The sequence below is a fragment of the Chrysemys picta genome, chromosome 7, assembly GCF_011386835.1.
Source record: "Chrysemys picta bellii isolate R12L10 chromosome 7, ASM1138683v2, whole genome shotgun sequence".
In the NCBI taxonomy this organism is placed as follows: Eukaryota; Metazoa; Chordata; order Testudines; family Emydidae; genus Chrysemys; species Chrysemys picta.
This window is the reverse complement of record NC_088797.1, coordinates 19,493,115-19,515,887: the sequence shown is the minus strand read 5'-3', so window position 1 is coordinate 19,515,887 and position 22,773 is coordinate 19,493,115. Positions and strand designations below refer to the sequence as shown.

Here is a 22,773-nt window from a genome sequence, read left to right as displayed (position 1 = left end):
TCCCCCCCTCGTGCTGTAGCCAGCCTTACCTTCCTCCTGCATTCTCTGCAGACACAGGGTCAGATTCTTCCTCCAGCCTGGCATCCCGGCACCGGAGCAACCTGCTGAGGAGGCGAGGGGGCCTTTTTTTTCCTTCTTCTGCAAGTCTGTACAGGGCCCCCGCCCCCACTCCAGAAGTGCTGTGGGTACAGCGCAGCGAGCAGCGGCGAGACCGAGGGCTTTACAAGGCTAGACATTGATGTGCAATGTGCTCCATCAGTGCTTGTGCGGGAACAAGGATGGGGAGGGGGGGTGCAGTGAGAGAGGGGGGCAAAGGAAACACCTCGCCGTGCCCCTGGCTAGTGCTGCTTCAGACGATCCTCTCCTGGCCCATGGCACGGGACTGTGGCTTTCTACTGCCCTTAGTGTAGCCACGGGAGCTGCGGTTCCCAGCGTGGGGGTGGGGATCGTACTAAGTGGCAGGAGAAGCCAGGGGAGCGACACTATAGTTAATTTCCTTTCTCCCTTCGCGAAGTCTCTGGCTAAGGGCGCACGAGCTGCTACCGGGTCCCCCCGGGGGGGCGCGGGGGCTGTCCTGCGGGGAGATCCTAGCTGCGTGCCGCCGGGGCTGCGATTCCCGGCAGGAGGTGCCCGAGGTAGTACAGTCCGGCTCCAGGCTGTATCCGAGTCACTCTGTTTCCCACAGCTGAGCAGGTAAGAGCAGCCGGATGAGCCTTTCCCCCAGGGTTGGGCGTGATTTTCTTCTGCCCCGTGCAGGGGGGTTAATTTGGGGAGCCCTGTGCATCGCAGGAGGGTGCACCCCGGAGAATTCCAAGGGGGGCCGGGGGAGGGAGGAAGAGACAAAGAGCGCTTTGGTCTCTCCGTGGGAAGCGCATGGACCATTTGTGTCTAAACGGGAGCTGCGACTGAGGGCCTGAAACCAGTCTCCGCTGCCAGAGAGGCTATACTGAGCTGATTACACCAGCCGCAGCTCGCACGATTATAGGGAGCGATGCCTCTGAGTTTTGCCTTTGATAATTGTATCATCGCCTGGTTTGTTTGTCAACTGAGAGAGGGAAAACATACCCAGCTACCCAATCTGGGGAGCACAAATGAGGCTACTGCCGTCTCAGCCCATCGCAGGTGTGTGTCATCAGGTCGTCGAAGAGCACACGTTGCAGATTATTCAGCCCCCCCGCGATTCCAGAGGTGTCAGACCAAAAAACAAACCCCCATCACACGCTATTTTAATTAGGTATTTTCTCTCTGATCAAACCATTTCAATGGACACTGTCAGCTTGCAATCTAGTCCATCTGAATAAGCGAGTTAAAAGTAGTTAAAGGAACTACACCTGCTTCCTAGTTCGCTCCTGCGAATTTTCCTGGCTTTACCTGCACATTTTCTTATTTTTTCTCCATTATTTTCTCTCCCCTGCTGCAGTGTGAAAACCCACATAAACAACAGGGGGCTGTCTGTTTTACCGTGTGTTATCAAATGCACAATGTAAACAGATCTTTTAAAGGAAAAATATTTTTCTGTTCTCTTTTTCTCTAATCTGAGGCATCACTTGTAACAATGGTAGGTTACAAATCAATCAGACTGATTTTAAGTTGATGGTGTCCCTTTAAATATTGTTCAACATTTACATTTTATAATGAAAACCTGAGACCAAGAGAAATATTTGCATGATTAATTAATATAATTGATTTTGAACATAAGCATTTCCTAGCATGTCTGAAACTCAAACCCTGAAAGTGAAACTGTCTATAAACAAAAAGTGAAACGTCGATTTTCACGGTCTGAGCTGAACAAAATTCAAAGAGTAAATGAGGAGCACAAAGAGTGACCAGTAAATAGGACACTCAAAATTCTTTCACCTCATAAACTAAGAAGTTATTAGTAACACAGGGAAAGAAGTTTGATAAATAACTAAATTGAATGTATCCCTTTAATCTGACATGTTGTGTGTGTCTTTACCACAAAGGTGTGATGGTAGCACAATTAGGCATACCCATGCTAGCTTTAAACAAGTTAGCACAGGAAACAATAGTAGCAAAGATGTAGCGACACAAGCTAGCAACCCAAGCATGAGTCCATCAGGGACCCTGGGTACATACTCTTGTTGCTAGCCTATGTCACCATGTCTTTACTCTTACTGTTACCTGTGCTAGCTTAATTAAAGTCAGTCCAGCTGTGCTTACCTGTGCTACAGTAACACCTTCACTTTGCAGTGAAGACATATCCAAAAATTGTCTCTAAAGCCCTGATTCTACACCTATGTCCCAATCCTGCTAACATGCCTGTATGTAACACTTTGCTCATGTGAGTAGGACTACATATTTGAAACTACTTATGTAAAGTTGCATGACTTGGACCAACGTTTATATATTTTGTTCCAATTGTAATGACTATTCACAAGTATTTAAAAAATTGGGGGATGGTTGAAAACCACCTCTGATTTATTTATTTATTTTTATTTTTTTAAGGATGCCAGAGTTTCGTTCATTCTTGAATATGCAGTTACAAAGGAGACATTTATTGTGTATGCCACGATGTTCACGTTTTTAATTTCCTGAGGGCAACATTTCTTAGTAGTGACTGGCAGGCTTTTTGTTCTTTGTCAGGCCTTTTACAAGCACTGGTAGGCCTTCATGTATATCTCTGCCTTCACGGTGGTAGCTATTTTAATGTGTGTAATGGCAGTTGTAACCTTATAAGATTATGGACCAAATTCTCCCTCAGACCCCAGAAGGTAGGGTGCAGTAGATCAGCCAGTTTGTGTTACAGAGAGCTGTCCCATCTGGCCCACTTTGGATGGTTGGGACAGCTGCAGCACTATGGGGACACAGTAACCTAGGGTGCCTGTCTATTTCAGCTTAGCTAGGGGGAGGTAGGAGAAAGGAATTGCAGTTTTGTTTTCCCTTTGGGTAAGAAAGGGAAAAGAGAACATAAGAACAGCCATACTGGGTCAGACCAAAGGTCCATCTAGCCTAGTATCCTGTCTTCTGACAGTGGCCAATGCCAGAGGGAAAGAACAGAACAGGTAATCATCAAGTGATCCAAGTCTGCAGCTAGGAGACCCATGATTGCTGCTGAGGTAGCAGTAACTTCACCCACCATCGTTTGGTTAGATCTCGGAGCTGAGCAATGTTTATAATGTGTAGTGTGGAAGCCAATTGTTTTAAGGGCAACATAAGGTGGATGGATAACATAGCCCACCGCCAAACCAATTAGCAACATTCCTCTGCATCCTTGTGAAACGTGAAGGACTTTCACACACAGACACTTTAATCCCCCTGCCTCCTCAAGGAACCAGTGCTGCAGCTACCATCCCCTGGCTGAAGAGGATTCCTTTTGAATGTCACACCTGTATGGGCCTGAGGAGCGAGTGGTGGTGAACACAAGACTGTCCCCCTCTTTTCAAAGAAGAGTGACATCATCAGTTCCTGCAGACTTAGGCCTTGATCCTGCAAACATTTAAGCACATGCTTAATTTTACTCACATGAGTAATCCTATTGAATTCAATAGGACTACTCACATGTCTAAAGTTAAGCACATGCGTAAATGGTTGCGGGACTGAAGCCTTAGGCAGTAAGCAGTCAAGCCCAGGAACTGAACCCAAGTTCCCAACATGGTGATGCAGTGAATTACCACAAACATTGCTCCCTTTGCCAATAATTTCTAACTCCTGGAGCTATCCATCATCCCCAAGTGGGAAATATATCTAGATGCTGGCAACTGAAGATATATATTTTAGAAAATCAGCTAGTATCGTCTGTAAGCAAAGGTGTGCAGCTTGCCTCTCTTTTTCACCGTAGCCAGTTCTAAGGGACATTTCATGATGAACATCAGCTGGCAGTAACCACACCGCTATCTCTCAAACTCTGGCACATCCACTAGTGGCAGCACAGCAGTGAAGATTACAGAGGATGGGGTGGTTATGTGGAATCACATGATGATGAAGGGGAGGGGTACATTTCTTGTCTGACCTGCTACTGGAGGAATAGCTAGACTGCAACCCCAATACAGTAAACTCCCGTTTGTCCAAATGTACTGGGGCGGGGGGGGGGGGAGTGGAAACTTTTCGCTAACCAGGCGTTCGGATGGATGGAAGGGCTGTAACCTAACATAGTGCTACAAAGGAACACACTGTGGATTCAGATAATTAGAGCCCTACAAATTTTGGATCTGCATCCAGTCTGTGATCCGCAACAATGATCCGCAGATTTGCAGTGCTTTGGGTATAAAATTTGGATCCGCATGCAGCCGTGATCTGCAAAAATGGTCTTTGGGTATCCACATCTGAGTTCTACAGATAACTGGAATTATACTGTAGCGATGAATCCCCCTCTTGTCACCAGCTGGAAATCTGACATGCAGAAATCTCTTGGCTTCTTTACAGTGAATGTGACAGCGTGCAGCAGTTTGCTTTTAACAATCCTCCGTAGTTTGGGTGCAAAAGTACGTGATAACTTGGGGAGCTCTAGTAAATCAGAATTCTTTCACTGAATTTGATCAGTGAACGTCACCCTAACTTGCAGATGCACACCAAATGTTCTAGCTGACAACAAAAAGGTTAGAAAGACCAGTATCACACCAAAATAAATGCTAATGAAAGGAGACAATGTTTTCTAGTAGTTAAAACATGGAAGTGGAGTTCTGAACTGTGGCATTATATTCTGGCTCCACTATTGACCTAGGCAAGTGCTTAACCTTTTGGTGCCTTAGTCTCTCCATCTGTTAATTGGGTACAATACTTACTTACCTCACAGGGCTGTTGTGAGGCTTATTCAGCATTTATGGGCTGCTCAAAAATATTCACAGGAAAAGTGCAGTATTAGGAAAGGATTTTCAAAAATGGTCCATGGTGGCCCAACTCTGCTCCCTCTGAAGTCAATGAGAGTTTTCAGAAATGTGCTGTTTGAAAGGGTGAACATGAAGATGACAAGTGTCTACCTTTTAAAACAGTTGAGTGCCAAGGAAATAAATACTGTACAGATACAAGAGGCAGAGCAATATTTTCAACTAGTACCTTATGAGTTTTACAATTGTAGGTGCGATAGTCATTACAATTAAAGTACCAATGCTACTAGGCTGGGATTTGCAAACGCGTCCAATGTGAGCGTAACACTGTTCCCCTGAAATCAATGTGTCAGTGCTTGAATAGGAAACTGCTACCTATTGAGCCACTAACATTTTTGCTTCATTCTGGCTTTTCCTCAAAAATCTTCCCTCTGAGTCAGTACTGAATCAGTGCCCCAGCCTGGTGGTAGAAGGTTCTATCCTTTCACTGGCAACCACCACCAACTGGTCACAGAGGGATTTTTTAGGCAAATGGAAATTTTGAGAAGTGCTGATTGGATACATCTCTTGAGCTGTGTTCTGCCCACATGGCCTCTAGAATCAGTGCTGCATTTTTAGAATACCTAGCTGAAAGAATAAGGTCGGCCTGGGTACTGCGATGACACTGACATAAGCCTAACAGGTGGCATTGACTTGTAAGTGCACGCTACAGCTGGGTACAACATACTGCAAGGGTTGTTGTCAGACAAATGATTTCTCCTGGATGACATGCACCGGGACCTGGTGACTAGTTCATGTCAGCTGCTGATGGTACTGAATATATCCTTGTGTGCCTTCACACTTGCCTGGTGCTTCCCCTCCTTGCTAAAGGAGGACCCAGGCAGACCGCAAGACACAGCATAAAAGCCAGGAAGTCCTCATAGTGGTACAAGCTGTTTTGCTGAGAAGGGCTGTTCTTTGTGCATGGCATTGGGAGCTTGTGCTGTGCAGCTGGAAGGCCTGCGTAGACAGTTATAGCCAAGTTCATGGCGCTGAGGCTGACAGAAGGACACAATCAAAGCTTCATTTCAGATAAGCTCCATGGAGTTTGGATTGTTATCCCCCAAGCCAATCTCATTTGAAAAATTTGAGTGAAAATCTCACCAGGAGAGGCTCAGTCAGGTGAGGCTACTCCTTCATTGGCTAGTTCGGCTAGGTGGGGATGGAGAGGAAGTGCACCCTGCATCTTTACAGAGTGATGGATTAGTCATGTTCCCCAGAACTCCAGGAAGCTTTGTGTCTGAGTAAAGCAGGGTCTCTCCAGAAGTTTGTCATGCAGCAATCTGCCTCCACTCTGCTGTATTAAGAAAATGTTTATTTCCAGGCCCCAGCCACGTGAAATGAGTCCTTGTTAAAAGTAAGTAAGTCCAAATATAGGTAACATCACAGCAGAATTTTCAGAAGCCTTCACGATTGCTAACTTCGAGCACTCAGCAACTGACCTTCCAGTGATCTGCAAATGATCCGTCCATCTCCTTGCTGGTCATTCCCTACTACAATGACCCTCTACCACTCCTTCGATAATAAACTTTCACAAGATTATTTCTATTTCTACACATAACGTGACAAAAGTTTGCATCTGTTGATCTCCAACATCAGGGTCTGCTTCTCTCCCATAATATTTCAAACATCAGCATTCATATATTTTTCAGTCCAGGAGATATGCAGGAGTCTTCACCAGCACCACATTTCAAAAGCTTCAGTTTTCTTCTTGTCAGCAGCATTAACTTCCCATGATTCAAAGCCATAAATCACTATGGAAAAAAATTAGGCTTTTCACCAATTTCAAGATGCCACATTTTCCACCCCACACTTTCTTAAAGGAGGCCATATCTGAGAAGTCATCCCTACTTCTTCTGATTTCTTTGGAACCCAGCCTCCTTGATTGGATATATATGAGCCAGATAATTAAATTCATGTACTGCCTCTACAGCTTGTCCATTAATTGTGATGTCTGCATGCGTCTCATTTTTGTTAGTCATGTCACCATACATGCATTTTGTTTTGTCGCATTCAGAAATAGTTCATATTCCTCACTAACTGTTTTCAAAGACTACAACATTTGTTGCATTGCAGCAGGGGTGGTAGCAAAGAGTATTATGTCATCAGCATATATGAGGTCAGGTAAGAGGCACCACAGTGGAATTCCCAGCTCCTTCCTCTTTGTCAAAACCTTCCAAGGCTTGTCTCAAAATAAGTTCTGTGTATATGTTAAAGGGTCATGGTTACAAAAGGTTAATACCCTTGTTACAGAACAGGGGGTCAGAATCAATTTATTTCAGTGGCTATTGTTACAACTCCCTCCTATGTGGGGCTGTGCCTTGAAAAAAAACCAACTGGTTCATCTAAAGCAGTGATTCACATTTGCTGTGTAAATCACATACCTTGAAAGGTAATACTACCAGCTAAAAATCACTGTAAATATCAAATCACCTTCATTTTGTTACTGACAACATGCAAGATTGATACAAAATTTACTTACTGATGCAGGTTATTTACATTTTGCACTTCACTCAGCATGGACAATAATACACTAGTCAGTTTCACATTTGTGTAGAGTGGGGCTATGTCTATGCTGCGGACCCTGTACCGGCGGAGCACCCCAGTATAGAGGCAGTTTATACCAAGTGAGGGAGCTTTGCTGCCAGTGTAGGAACACTACCTCCCTGAGTCTTCTGTCAACATAGCTGCATCTACACTGGGGGTTTTGTTGGCATAGCTGTGTCGGTAGGGAGTGAGGCTTTTTCACACCCCTGACCAACAGAGCTATGCTGGTGTAAGTTTTAAGTGTAGACAAAGCCTATGTTTCATTGTTAGGTTCTCATACACAATCACACTGCTGCAATGCTTGGGTTGCAAACACTGCTGGGGAATGCATACAGGGTTCGCTGGAATTTTAAAGAGTAGTTTCATGAAGACATTCCTATTGAAGCTTTTTTCCCCCCCCCTCTAAACCAAATCTACATTTTGTGCCTTTCAACTGTGGCTGAGAAAACCTTATCCATCCAAGATACTTGTGTAAAGTACAGAATCATCTTGCATTACCGAGAGTTTATGCACAAGTATAAGCTTTGTTCACAAGCACCCACAACAAACCATAGGAAACCACTATGGGTTCAAGAAATGTGTCCCCAAGCAATTGAATCAGGATATAATCATCATCACCCTTTGTTCCTACAGGATGGAAGTGGAAACATATCCATTTGCCTGCTGTGTTTCCAGAGGGCACAGCAACAGTTAAGTTGCCTTCAGCAAGAGGTAAGTTATTTCACGCACACACACACACAGCACCATCCCCGCTGTACAGGAGAACTATAGCATGAGCAGCAAAGGGCTAAGATCAGTTCATGGGTACTCTCCAGTGTGTCCATACCATGAGGGTCTTGCAAGATAAGGACCCAAAAAGGGTTCTTGCTGTTGAAGCAAGAAGGCTGCCTGCCAGCCAGGGTCAAAACAGAGTGAAAGTCAGAGTGGGTTGATTTGTTTTTGTTGTTGTTGTTTTTAACCAACCAACCACACACAGATATCTTTGCTTATTCCTGAAAAACACTCTGTCAGCTCAGCCTCTTCTCATTATCACACGGCCTGTCTGTAGTCGATCAACACTTGTGGCCAGGGCTGATGGTGTCTTCAAACATGTCTACAGACATGCTATGTCTACACTACAGACCTTACAGCAGCAGAGCTGTTTGGATTCTGCTGAGCCATTCCAACAGGATAACACCCTGGGATCTATTAGAGAGTCTTAACAGGATTTGTTCTGCAATGCTGTTTCCCACTTCAATGTAATCTTGTCCCCCGACAGCTGACGACTGCAGTACAGCATTGCAGAAGTTCCACACGTCTTACTTCCAATTATTCACGGACACTAAAGGTTATGGGCCTGTAGGACTATGGCGGAGAGCAAGGCAAAGCCAGAGGAGCCTGTGTCTTGGTCAATGCTTACTTGAAAACATCAGTGTTTAAGCAAGCCAGAGAGGACTGTCTTTTTTCCTGCTAACACTGTATTGTTTATAATAGTGTTGTGCGCACAGCTCCAATGCAGCTGCTGTGTATTGATTTCAGGTCTGCTGAGGCAGATTCTAGTAATTCAATACACTGAGGTGACTGACCATGTTAGTCTATAAAGTCTCCTATTCCAAGTAGTCAGCAAAGCGCTTGAAGCACTAGTTGCTGACACAATTGCTTAACACCATTAACGTTTGCCTGTAATTATATAATGTAGGGGACAACAGTTACTGGTCCAGTTGTTTTTCTGTTTGGAACAGTCACAAGGTTGCCAGTCGACATCTTCCTCACGCAATCCTTTCAATATCCCCCTTCTTCGCTATTAACTCCTCCTATCTCCTTCTCTCTCTCCCCCATCCACTTTCAACCTCACATTCAGACATGGGGACAGGAAAGAAGTTGCACCTGCTTACACCAGTCCACATTTGGCCCTTGCTGATGGGTGCAATTATATCCATTGTAAAACATACAACTAAAAATGGGTTTACCACAGTTGTCAAGCTCCCTGTACAATTATACAGCATTTCCCTCCAGCGATGCAGATTTTTACAAGGTTCAGCGGCATTAACGGCTACCTAGTACATAAGGGTTTCACCTCAACTCAGCTTCTTCTTGCACAGGTGCTCGGGGGAAGTTCCATAAATCAGCTAATTGCAAAAGCGAGGGGCATTGCATATGAGAAGTCAGCACTCCACACTCAGGTCATAGGTTGTTGGGTTTAGTGAGTAGGTGCCAAATGGTGTTGGTAGCTTGTGATATACAGGAGGTCACACTAGATGATCTGGTGGGCCCTTCTGGCCTTCAGCTCTATGACTTGGCTGAACCCCAGTCTGGGAAAGTTTCCCGTTAGTACGTGATTTTTTTCGTTTGATCTCAGCTTTATAAACATTTTCACTTGAGGGGGAATAAGCCCTTGCTGAGCACGTCTGTTCTACACCTGCTGAGCCACTCTCCCAATTGGCATGTTTCTCTGGGCTGCCAGCCCTGCAAGTAAAGACGTTCCTCAGCTGGATCTCGATCATCTTCTGGGAGCATTCTAATGCCTGTGACACTTCCACATGGTGACCCAATTCGCAGCAGCTCCTAGGCCTCCTTACGAACAACAGCCAGGCCGAGAACATACAGACTCCTTCCTGAGACGTCATTAAAAACTCAGTGGTGAGGACAATGGACACCTTGGCCACTCTGCCTACTGAGCTATTGGAGTGATAATGATTGGTGTATTTACCATACACTTCACAGTAAGCAACGTCAGATCTTGCATCTTATATAAAGGCAGCCACCTCCATTAACAGCGGATATTAAAACATTTTGTCTCCGATCCACAAAAGGACGTAGGCGTCACAACGCTGAAGAAGAATCACAGGCACACCACCGTGATCCCCAAAGCCGGAGTTAAGCTCTTAGCCTCCCTATACAAAGAACAGAGAGAGAGATAGGGGCCTTAGAATGCAATCCACAAAAGCCACCGCACTAGACAAGGAACTGCCTAAGATAGCCATGGGAGATGCTGACAAGAGAATAGTGTCTTAAGCCTCACCCCTCTCTTTGAGATAAGCACCTGAGCCAGGGCTGCAGGGAGGCACCTCTCTCTGCCTAGGTATCCACAAACAGGCACCTGTCTCCTGGAGTCAGGGGGCTCAAGTGCCTTAGAAATGGCTTGTACAAATGAGTTTCGGCATCTGCGCACAACGGCAGGAGAAGGAGATGGTGCCACCCACCTTATAACTTTTAGCCCAGTGGCTCGAGTGCTCACCTGGGATGAGGGAGAGCCGGGTTAATTTCCCCTTCTGCCCAAGTGGGAGAAAGGTGGGAGACCCTGCTCAAATCCTCTCTCAGCAGAGTGCTTTAACCACTGTCCTGTGGGATATACTGATGTGGGGCTCTCAGAGACGCTTCTGTTGAAGCTGTTCCACTGTGGATGATTAATTCAAGAATAGGAGTACTTGTGGCACCTTAGAGACTAACAAATTTATTTGAGCATAAGCTTTCATGGGCTACAACCTACTTCATCGGATGCATAGAATGGAACACACAGAAAGAAGATATTTATACATACGGAGAACATGAAACAGTGGAAGTAGCCATACCAACTGTAAGAGGCCAATCAATTGAGATGAGCTATCATCAGCAGGAGGGAAAAAAAACCACTTTTGAAGTGATAATCAAGATGACCCATAGAAGGTGTGAGGATACTTAACATGGGAAAATAGATTCAATTAGTGTAATGACCCAATCATTCTCAGTCTCTGTTCAAACCTAAGTTAATTGTATCTAATTTGCATATTAATTCAAGTTCAGCAGTCTCTCTTTGGAGTCTGTTTTTGAAGTTTTTTTGTTGCAAAATTGCCACCTTCAAGTCTGTCACTGAGTGGTTAGAGAGGTTGAAGTATTCTCCCACTGGTTTTTGAATGTTATGATTCCTGATGTCAGATTTGTGTCCATTTATTCTTTTGCGTAGAGATTGTCCGGTTTGGCCAATTTGTATGGCAGAGGGGCATTGCTGGCACATGATGGCATATATCACGTTGGTAGATGTGCAGGTGAACGAGCCCCTGATGGTGTGGTTGATGTGATTAGGTCCTATGATGGTGTCCCTTGAATAGATATGTGGACAGAGTTGGCATCGGGCTTTGTTGCAAGGATAGGTTCCTGGGTTAGTGTTTATGTTGTATGGTGTATGGTTGCTGGTGAGTATTTGCTTCGGGTTGGGAGGCTGTCTATAAGCGAGGACTTGCCTGTCTCCCAAAATCTGTGAGAGTGAGGGATCATCTTTCAGGATAGATTGTAGATCTTTGATGATGCGCTGGAGAGCTTTTAGTTGGGGGCTGAAGGTGACGGCTAGTGGCATTCTGTTATTTTCTTTGTTGGGCCTGTCCTGTAGTAGGTGACTTCTGGGTACTCTTCTGGCTCTGTCAATCTGTTTTTTCACTTCAGCAGGTGGGTATTGTAGTTTTAAGAATGCTTGATAGAGCTCTTGTAGATGTTTACCTCTGTCTGAGGGATTGGAGCAAATGCGGTTGTATCTTAGAGCTTGGCAGTAGACAATGGATCATGTGGTTTGTCCTGGATGGAAGCTGGAGGCATGTAGGTAAGTATAGTGGTCAGTAGGTTTCCGGTATAGGGTGGTGTTTATGTGACCATTGCTTATTAGCACAGTAGTGTCTAGGAAATGGACCGCTTGCGTGGATTGGTCTAGGCTGAGGTTGATGGTGGGATGGAAATTGTTAAAATCATGGTGGAATTCCTTGATGGCTTCTTTTCCATGGGTCCAGATGATGAAGATGTCATCAATGTAGCGCAAGTAGAGTAGGGACGTTAGAACAATGCTTCCTTAGCTCTCGTCCCCTAAGTCAGCCATAAAAATGTTGGCATACTGTGGGGCCATGCGGGTACCCACAGCAGTGCCGCTGACTTGAAGGTTATATATAAGCTTATGCTCAAATACATTTGTTAGTCTCTAAGGTGCCACAAGTACTCCTGTTCTTTTTGCGGATGCAGACTAACACAGCTGCTACTCTGAAATAATTCAAGAATGATTGGCTCAGAGGGCTGGACCCTAGATCTCCTATCTCCCAGGCAGGTGCCCTTACCACCAGGCTACAGAGTCTCTCTCATGTGCATGCATCCACTGACTGTTCCACTGTGGGTAAATAGTCATTAGGCCAGTGAGAGAGAGAGAGAGAGAGAGAGAGAGAGAGACACTCTGTAGCCTGGAGTTTAGGCACCTCTACCCCAATCCACTAAGGTACTTTTCTTTTTCTGATTGCCAGTCCAGAAGTGGTTAGACAAATGTACTAGTCCGGAAACTATATGCACTGATCCATCAGTACTTCTGTACCCCTTTCATTCTGACATAGATTTTAGCTCTCAGTATCTCACTAGTGGTTAGAATTTTATATGAACATATCAAACCATTTCAAAAATGGGGGGGAGCTTGAAGTTAGTTCAAGAGAATGACTAAAATCATATTGGAAGTGGTGTGTATGTCTGGAGAGGATGGGAAGCAAAGCAGTAATCAGGATGATGTGATTTCATGTTCTAATACCTCAACGCAACTGGAGTGAAAACAAAGTGTTATGATGGAGTGAGAGAACTGAGGTTACCCTCAGCCTTCTACTGACACTCATAATATCCTGCTCTGATGTTCTGCAGAATATTGGACTTTAAAGTCTTTGTGGATCCTTAGTTTAGTAGAGTCATTTCTTGGCATTGATCCAGCATGGACCTTAACCCAATGTAATTTTCATCCCCTCTGAAATATGACAATTCTGTCTCATTCTGCTCCTCTGTATTGGACCGGTGATAGCATGCAACATATACTTGTAAGCTCCCCAGGGGCGGAGAGCCTGGGTCAGTTTCGTTCCTCACTTCAATTCCTAAGAGAGTATTAATAATCCTACTTTGAATTTCCTTTGCCCGCCAGCTACACAGACATTTTTGTGCCTTCTGGGTTTTGATTTTAAGCCAATTTAGTGCTGGAGTGACAGTCCTGGAGATTGGAGCGCTCCAATCCAGTGACAGAAAAGGAATAGCTCAGGCAGGAGCAGAGCTAGCTTCCCGCAAACTGTCTCACTGATGTGCCTCAATTCTGCTCTAGTGGGGTTACCCCTGGGGGAGAGAGAAATTCAGTCTCCATGTCTCTTTGGTCGTTAGCCTTGCTGCAGAGACTGCCAGTGTCAGTTGTGATAGTGACAAGGGTGTCAATTGCTGCCAATTATGGGAGTGATTGGAGATGTAAGCACTTGTCTTCCGATCACTGGCTCATTTCACATAGGCTACCAAAGCACCACCAAGGGGTAATGACTTTTAGCTCCTACTGACCCATGCTGAATTGGTAGTGGCAACCTATAGTAAAGGTACTGTAGCCCATCATCCGAACCAGTTAGTCCCTCTCACATTTTTGAGATCTTCTCTTGCCATACTTCCAGTATTATTTTATTTCTATAGTACTATGGAAATAAAAGATCAACACCATTTATTTCTCATAATGTAGCAGTTTGAGAGAGGATGGGCTATGGGAAGGTAGAGATGTTCTCATTGATGTAGAGTAAATTCTCCTAAGAGTGCTGTGCTGATCTAATAGGCCTGTACTGCCATCTACTGTACTGAGAGAGAGCGCAAGTTACCAAAGGGGGCGATTAACCTCCATGCTGTTGCTGCAGATGGAAACCAGGAATGAGCCTTTGACCACCTACAGCTGGCCCTTTTTCTTCACAACAGGTAGACCCCTTTTTTCTAGGTTAGTTTTACTTTATTTATTTGATAATCTCAACAGTAGGTGTTAAAGCAGCTGATACGTTTGGAGTCTAAAAAAAAAAAAACCTAATTCCTCCTCCTTCCCACAATGTGCTATAAAATGTCTAATTGAGAAAATGTTTACATAGGCTATAATAAATGAGCAGATCAAGCCTCAAACAATATACCTAGCCACTTGAAATTTCAAGGTGCACGGATGTTGGAAGGGAAGGGGGAAGACAAAGGGGCATGTTCTTCTAAGTGATCAGCTATTTACCTCTGATGTAGAGATGATCCTAAACTAGACTGACCAATGATTTGATCCACTATGAAAAGTCCTACATTTCTAAAATGTTTTCTAATGTAGAAACATATACAGGTTAACAGCAAGTTCTTGAACCAAATAATAGTTGCCAGTTAGCCATGTTTGCTACCATGGGTAGCAAGATAGATAATCCTGTGGGCATGGTATTTCTCTGGCAAATACCCTGATTTTATCACTTCCGTGCATCAAGGAATCCCATCACAAATGTGGAGCCACAGGCTGATTAATTAGGCCAGTCCACTTCCTCTTTACTGAGCATCAAGAACTAAACCCTCCGTAAGCAGAAATTGTGCAGAATAATGCTTATGCACTAGCCATCAAAGCTCCTGTCAACAATTGTTGATATAACTGACATGGCAAGAGAAAAAAAACATTTTAAGGAGGGTTTTTTTTTAAGTGCACTGTATGTATTTTTAAAAGGAATTTCCAGCCTCAAAAGCAAAAGACAACCTCAGGCTAGTTTGCTCAGATTCCCAGAACAGAATCTGCTACTTTTCAGTTCACTGCAATCTTGCCCATGTACCCATTTCAGGTTCAATATATATTTATCACTTCTCAGCTATTTATATTTTTAATGCCCTAATAGCAGTTCAGAGGCATTGTACCAGGGCTAGTAAATGCCTAATAGTGTTCCATTGAAAGAGGCCAAGGGACATTCTATAGGACCCATATTCCTGCCACCTTGTGGGCAGGCTGCCATGAACCTTCTGGTATAAAAATAATTCTATCAAACACAATGGGATAGAAACAGAATCATGTCACAGGCAGTGCCAGTGCTATAGACACAGCTGGTAACATCACCCTGAGGATGTCACTGGAGGAATGTAAAATAACAGGGTTTAAACTTTGAAGTTCGAAAACAGCATCTTTGGAAAGAAACATCTTTTAAAGTTTCAAGCCATTTGAGATCATCCTGTCACTGCCACTTAACATCTACACTTCAACAGTGTAACGCTACATTTTTAGGCCAGGTTCTGATTTTAGAGACACTGGTATAACAGGAGTTCGAGTTCCTCTGGATTTTCACCAGCGTAACAGAGATTGGAATTGGGCTTCACCAAGGATTTCTTTGGAAAGATAATTTGATTGGAAGAAATGTTGTGCTGCCCCCATTTTTTTTGTTAAGAAAGCTCAATCTGAATTATATTTTTAATACTCAGTATGCAAAGGCTTTGGGAGAGAGATTTGGAGTTGGCTGAATCATCCATGATAATTAAAAAAAAAAAAAAAAGCAACACTGGATCCTCTCTTCCCATTGCTGCCCCAAGATTACAAAGCATTAGACTCTCCACTTAGTCGGTAGTATTCCTCTCCAGCCTTACCTCCATGCTGCATTCTCTGCAGCTAAAGGCGGCGGCTTTTCCTCCAGCCCGGCATCCCAGTGCAGGAGAGACAGAGAACTGCAAGTCTGTAAAGTGGCTTGTAGATGTGCAGCTGGAATTGGAAATCCAGCTTCATTTATAGGGCTAGACATTTATGTGCAGGCAGTTCCATCAGTGCTTGCAAAGGCATGAAAATTCTCTGATGTATGTGAAAACCTGATTGTGAAGCACCCAGACCAAATTTTGCTGCGGGGATGGAGCAACTTCACCTGTCCAAAGCAAAAGAAACAGATGGCTGGAGAGAGGAAGGACGGATGGACCAGCAAGTTTCAAGAAGTTGAGCAGTTCCTTAAAGTTCCTTTATTTCCTGTGGTACAAAAGTCACTGATGATGGCAGAATAAAGGGGTACATGATACAAAATATTTGAATGGCTTAGAGAATGCTTATCAGTGGGGTGAAGAGTGTTTAATTTTAAAACAAAATATATAGCTGTGTACTGTGATATTTTCCCCTGCTTCTTCAGGGCCCAGGTGATGAAAGCACTTGAGCGTGGACATAACCCCAGGCTTAGTTAAGGACCTTTGACTCCAATGAGACTTAAAAACATGCTTAGGTGCTTTAAGTAGAGGTCAATATTCCCATGTTCACCAAAGAACCCACCAAAAATATTAAAAATAAAAGATTAAGGATATCAACACAAGTTTACTAGGAAAATTACAATTGAATTACATTCCTCCTCTGGTTTCTATTCTATATGGTATTCTCATTTCCTATCAAAATTGTTGCACGCTGTTAAACTGTTGCTTTCTAGCGGCGTTGCAGTGATGGAGAAATACAGTTCACTTCTATGTATTTTATAAAGTGCTTCAGGGTCCTTCTGGATAAAAAGTTACCCTCTCTCATATGTAGAGATAGACAAACTTAGGACATACCCTGTGGCTGTCTTAACTAAGTGCATTATAAACGTGTATGTAAAATGCAGGGGGGGTTCTTGTTTTTTTTTAAACTAGAGAGTTAAAGGCTAGTTAAGACAGCTCATTTCAATTTAGCACTAAACAACTTGGGAACTATAACATACTTATGTTGTCCGCTCTCCAAATAGTCTACGAGCAGAAAGAAGCCCAAGGACTCCATAGCAGCATCCTTTTACCCTAGTGCTGAAGGTTCAGGCAGGCACTTATCTACCAGGGAGAAGTTACAGACACACAGTGCTTATGTGCTACTCCTGAACAGAGGTTTTGGGTTTCTACCTAGACTCAGACAACAAAAGTAGTAGTGTATAAATAAACATATAGTCACTCTCATTCAGAACCCATGTCCATCTACGGATGATTGTATCAAACTGAAAATAAAATGTCTTTTTTTAATTAAAAGACAAGAGACATTCTTTATTAAATGAACATCCATCCCACCTTACTTCTAATCTGCAGATGCAGTTTTGACCAGTGAAGGGGACAGCTTAATTTTTACTGGAGACATTCTTGACACTGCCACAACCACAACGCTACAATCCAGAGTTCCAGATTCTACTTCAGGTGAACCACAGAGATTTGTAGGTTTGGGGGATCAAATGTAGTTCCTTCCTTTGATGTGTTGTGAACCTCATTCTCAGGACCGCCCAGAGGACTCAGGGGGCCTGGGGCAAAGCAATTTCGGGGACCCCTTCCATAAAAGAGATAGTTGCAATACCATAGAATACTATATTCTTGTGGGGGTCCCTGTGGGGCCTGGGGCAAATTGCCCCCCTCTGGGCGGCCCCGCTCATTCTTCACTTTGTAATCCAATTGCTCCTCCTTCTCTCCCTTTGCTATGATGGTGGGAATGTATCCAAATACAATCAGATATGAATAAGGATCTAATTCTGCTTCCACTGAAGTCCATGGCAAAACTCCCAATGACTTCAACAGAAGCAGGATCAAGCCTCAAGAGCCCATCTTAGTAGAAAACCTCCGGTTTTCAACGACTACCCTAATGCATCCCCAAATGTATTCAGTACAAGTAGAAGACCACTTCTAGTTCAAATGCAGTGTAATGCACATTAGCAACATGTAGCAATTGGCAGTTTCTACAACATAAAATTCACTAAAAATATTGATTAGGAAGTAGCATGGAATCATGAGATACAGAACAAGTTAGAACTCTATTTGTGCCATGATGTTCTTTAATCTATGGGACTACCACAAAACCTTCTTAAAAATGAGCTGTGGTTGCCTTTGGTTGTATAGAGAGGTTGTCAGTAGAAAGTGGGAAAACTCTTATGCCCCACTGTGACGAAATGCACTCCTGTATTCATACCCAACACACTATTGTGATAATCTTTGTACAAAATATGCCTTGTAAGGTATCATTTGAAAAACAACTTGGTCATTAAGGTCATGGTGAAGTATATTTAGCAACATTAGACAAAGTTATTAACCTATGCTGAAATCATGACTGAAGTGTGTTTACCAGACAAGTCTGGGAGTGGGTAAACTGCTTCTCAAAGACAAAGGACAAGTTGATGCCTCTAGCCAGGTGTCAAAGCTGATGGACTGTCACCTATCAAGTGGCCATTCTTTGGCAAGGAAGGGGGCAAGAACAAACGGATCTGCATCTTAGCAAACAGCAAAAAACCTCTCCCCCACCACACCCCATGTCTCATTACTCTTATCTAGGGGTCACTCTCAGGAAAATGCATTTCAAAGGGTGACTGAACTATAAATGTGAGGGGCAAAAATATGCCAAATTATCACACCATACCCATCTCTCTGTCTCCTAAGAAGACTAAGACTTTGGGAGGAGATCCGGACCTGAGAGTTTGATCAGCAATGTACTGAAAACGTGGTAATGGCCTTCACTCTGAACCAAAGCTAGTTTAAGTTTTTTATCTTCATTTTTCTTGTAAACATTTCTGACTTTAATGCCTCTTTACTTGTATTCACTTAAAATCTAGCTCTCTGTAGTTAAATAAACTTTTCTTTAATTGAAACTAATCTAGTGTTGTGAATTGTTTGGGTAACTTCCTTTAAGGTAGCAGACTGTTGTATGTTGATCTCCTTAAAGGGGCAATGGACCTAATATCTAATGGACCTAATATCAGGAGAAGGCTGGACAGTGCAAAACACAGGCTTCTGGGGGGGAAGTCCGGGACTGGGAGTGATTTGGGCTCACCCTGTAAGTAGTAACCAAGGCTGCTGGAAGCCAGAGTGCGGTTGGTGTTTGTTGACAGGCTGCTGGAGTCAGAGCTGTGGGCAAACAGAACTCAGGGTGGGACCTCCATGCTGTTAAGCTGATCGGGAGGAGCCCAGGGTGGGAGGTACAGCAGAAAAGCATAGGGAGGTACCCCAGGTTGCAGGGCAACTGGGGACACAGCCCCTCACTGGTCTGGATTACACCTCGGAGCGTCATACCCACTTTTAAAAGGTGCATGTTGACGTGGCACAGATTGCTTCCTAAGAGCAACTTGAACATGAATGGAAAAAAAGCTTGAAAATTCCATGAGGAATTTCTCTCACCTAAAAGAAGTTGTGTATGGTACATGAGATGAGATGTTGTGGGAGACGGTGGTGTGCGAGACCAGAGACCTTGGGTTTATAAAGTGTGTGTTTGTTACCTGTCCGTAACTTGAATCTTAAGCACGTTTTTTTAAAACAAAGATGCAAAAGAGACAGGTTTTATTGTATTTTGAGGCTTCACTGTTCCTAGCAGCTATGGTATAAGCATCAGACTCAAAATCACAACTTATTTTTTAACACCACATATTCTAATTTTAGTGGATACAAAAAAATCCTAACTTTGCATATGGCCAATTTTAAGATCGCGCAGGATTCTGGGTTGAATCCTGCAAGGTGCTGGAACTCCTTAGCTCCCACTGACTTTATTTTTAAATTTCCTTTAATGTGATCCACTACGAGCATTATCTTCACCAAAAATAATAAACAAGCTCCTGTGTTGATGCAGCTACGTGGAAGTAAACACAATTAGGCCTCTTTTATGCTAAAATGAACAGCATACTAATGAGACATACTGAATCAATTATTCCTAAGGGATTCATGGCCATCAAACAGTCTTAGGTTATAAAAGCTAGTTTATTTAGACTTAACATAGAATTTCTTATCAGAAATGTGAAGAAGACAGCTACATTGAATTTGAAAAATTCATCACTTTTTTTTTTTAATTAATCTGGTTCATCTGGTTTTGCTTCACAAAAGTTCACAGAGCTGTTCTTATTTTAGTCCCCCCCCCCGGTGCCCACAACCACCATATACACGTGAAAACCCTTGATAAATTGCTTGTATGCCAGAGACTAAACTCAGACAGTCCCCAGTAGGTTGAGGTTAACATCAAGCCTTCTTGAGGAAACCATGTGTAAAAGCTTGTCAGTTCTTAGACAGCAAGAATGGGACTATTGAATTGACATTTATAGAGTGCTTTTTAAATCATCTGTCTGAATGCACACTACAGAGCAATGAATCACACACCTAAAACAGCGCTTGTATGCAGACCAATCCTGCAGCCATTGTGAGCTCAACAATCACATATCTGCGTAAGTTTTCATTACTGCCTGTTGGTCTTCCTGATGTTAATTGAGGAAGGGAATGCTGGCTAATGGTTATCTCATAGCTTGAGTCCATAAATTATACAGTATAAAAGAATGAAATTGATTGACTTGCTCCACAACATATTGCAGAGATGGCAAACCAAGGCCTTTTCCACTCCCAGTATTGAAGATTCCACTACACTTTTTGCAAGAGCAGATGTGGGAGCACTGGAGTCCTGGCCAAAATTCCATTTTAGGTAACTACTAAAATTCCTCCTGCAGTTTCACCTGGATACAGTTCTTCTGTAGCTTCTTTCCTAAAATAGTTATGTAAGGCTTAGAAGTTTGCATGAGAATGGCACCTGCAAGTAGACCACGTGAGGACTTCTATGTAAGTGACGCATTGTGCTGCAAGAGTTAGGGGATCTCAAGTGGAGAATTCCCCATTCCAGAAAAGATATGGAGAGATGGATAGGTTACTAAAAAGTGAGAACCTGAACTCAGTTCAGGTTAAGGGCAATTTATCTTTAACAATTTGACTGTGGGTGGGGTGCATGTATATGCATGTCCTGGTGTGATTTGTAGCAGTTATATTTTACTAAAATGAGAAGGGGCGGGGGGGGGGGAGAGAAACTGCTTTTTCCCTATTTTCCAGCAATGCTCACTTTTCTTCCTCCCCCACAGCCTGAAGGAGGCCAACTTTGCAGATATTATGGCCACAATTTTCTGCTTCTGTCCCTGCAACTTTAGTTTTCTGTTAATGAACCATAAGTGAGTCCAGTCAGCTTTATTCAATTTGCTCTTTCAGAATTCCATATTTATTCACTTATCTCTTAGAATACAGACATACTGTATTAAATTCCCCGAGTATCTAAAAATAGGATGATTTATTGATTTTTTCCATAAATGCATCTAAATACACTTAAATAGATATGGGCCTGAACCAAATTCCCAGATCCAAACACAAACGCTGGAGACATCAAAATTAAATTCTAGATGTAATGTTTAATGACAACTGTCATACATAATAAAGGCTACAATGTTCTAGTATCTTACTTTTTTCTGTTCCACTGTAATGAGATTTACACATTCCTATTCCTCTACTCACACAGAGTAATATCTACTGCCACAAATGGTCCCACTTCTTTAGTGGGAACATGAGTGGAGTAAGGAGCGACTCAACACAAATAAGGAAATTGGAATCAAGCCAACTGAGAACTATCAGAGTTGTTCTTCCTTTCCTCCTGTTATGTCCATTTCTAGGTCTGATCCAAAAACCACTAAGTCAATGGAAAGAACCCATTTGACTTCCATGGGTTATAGCTGGAACCCTGAATACCCAATACATTGTGTATCAGATCCCTTACCCATCACAGCTCAGAGAGATTGTAATCCACAGGTGAATGTGCATTACAGGTACCCTCTGTGCTGATCCACAGAGGATACAAGTTTGTTACAACCCCTGGCCATAGAGCCTTGGCTCATGCTTTGTGTATGTGTTTGCCACAAGGAAAAAACTATTTGTATTCCCCACAACTATGACACTTGGACTTTGTGGAAATAATACAATAATAAAATGCTGTATATATAGCAGAACCTAGACTACCCCAAATGCCTTCTCATATGAAACAACTTTATGTCTCCCAACATTACTAATTACATCAAAAATTCCTTCAGTTATCTAAAAACCTTGATTATTCAAACTTATTCTCCATCTCCTGCCCCCCCACTCCACCCCCTTCATGACATTCCACTAATTCAGGTTGTACAGTATTGCCAACCTTTAAAAACAGTCCGATTCCTGACAGATGTTGAGCATCCATAAGTACCAGTGGACAACCCCCAGTCTTACATGAAAGGCATCCTTAATGGCCAAGCAGACTAGAGCAGATGGGACCTCAGTTTTTTCTCTCTCTCCCAAAAGAGAAATATAACTTGATTTATCTATCTGAACAAGACAAAGTGCAGAGCTGGTCCTGTGGCTATTTGAACAGATATGCCAAAAAGCTCACTCTCAGGGAGGGAAGGAGTTAATCCAAAATGGGAGTATTTTTTAGGCAGATTTTAAAGCTGTGTGTTAAAGCAGTGGCTCTGAACCTTTCCAGACTACTGTACAGTACCCCTTTCAGGAGTCTGTACTGTCTTTCACCTCACTTAAAAACTACTTACTTACAAAATTGAACATAAAAATACTAAAGTGTCACAGCACACTATTACTGAAAATGCTGACTTGTTTTTACCATATAATTGATAAAAAAGTCAATTGGAATATAAACGTACTTGCATTTCAGTGTACAGTATATAGAGCAGTATAAACAAGTCATTGTCTGCATGAAATGTTAATTCGTACTGACTTGCTAATACTTTTTATGTAGCCAGTTGTAAAACTAGACAAATATCTAGATGAGTTGATGTAACCCTGGTTGAGAACCACTGTGATAAAGGTTGTTGTAGTCGGATTCAATGAGACATTTTAAATCTCATTTATTTCTCATTGTCACTCGCATATTGACTGCTGTAGGGTATAGATAGTCTTC

At 43.0% G+C, this 22,773-nt stretch overlaps 1 protein-coding gene and 1 long non-coding RNA gene across 4 annotated transcripts in view; one reads left to right on the top strand and one right to left on the bottom strand.

The window, feature by feature from the left end:
• GRIP2 (glutamate receptor interacting protein 2) overlaps nucleotides 1-259 on the bottom strand; it is a 472,776-nt gene extending 472,517 nt beyond the window's left edge. The window contains exon 1 of the mRNA XM_008168031.4: nucleotides 30-259. Coding sequence (XP_008166253.2) covers nucleotides 30-84 — 55 coding nt within the window. The 5' untranslated portion in view covers nucleotides 85-259. The remainder of the gene's footprint in view (nucleotides 1-29) is intronic.
• A 175-nt stretch (nucleotides 260-434) lies between these two features.
• On the top strand, nucleotides 435-18,686 carry LOC122173663 (uncharacterized). Of its 3 annotated transcripts, none has more exons than XR_010589038.1 (4): nucleotides 435-693; nucleotides 8,004-8,081; nucleotides 13,918-14,073; nucleotides 17,148-18,653. It is a non-coding gene; the product is annotated as an uncharacterized LOC122173663 (long non-coding RNA). The 3 variants fall into 3 exon arrangements; XR_006174325.2 differs by lacking the exon at nucleotides 13,918-14,073 and having other exon boundaries at nucleotides 485-693; nucleotides 17,148-17,252; nucleotides 18,477-18,653; XR_010589037.1 differs by lacking the exon at nucleotides 13,918-14,073 and having other exon boundaries at nucleotides 505-693; nucleotides 17,148-18,686.
• The last annotated feature ends 4,087 nt before the right edge of the window (nucleotides 18,687-22,773 follow it).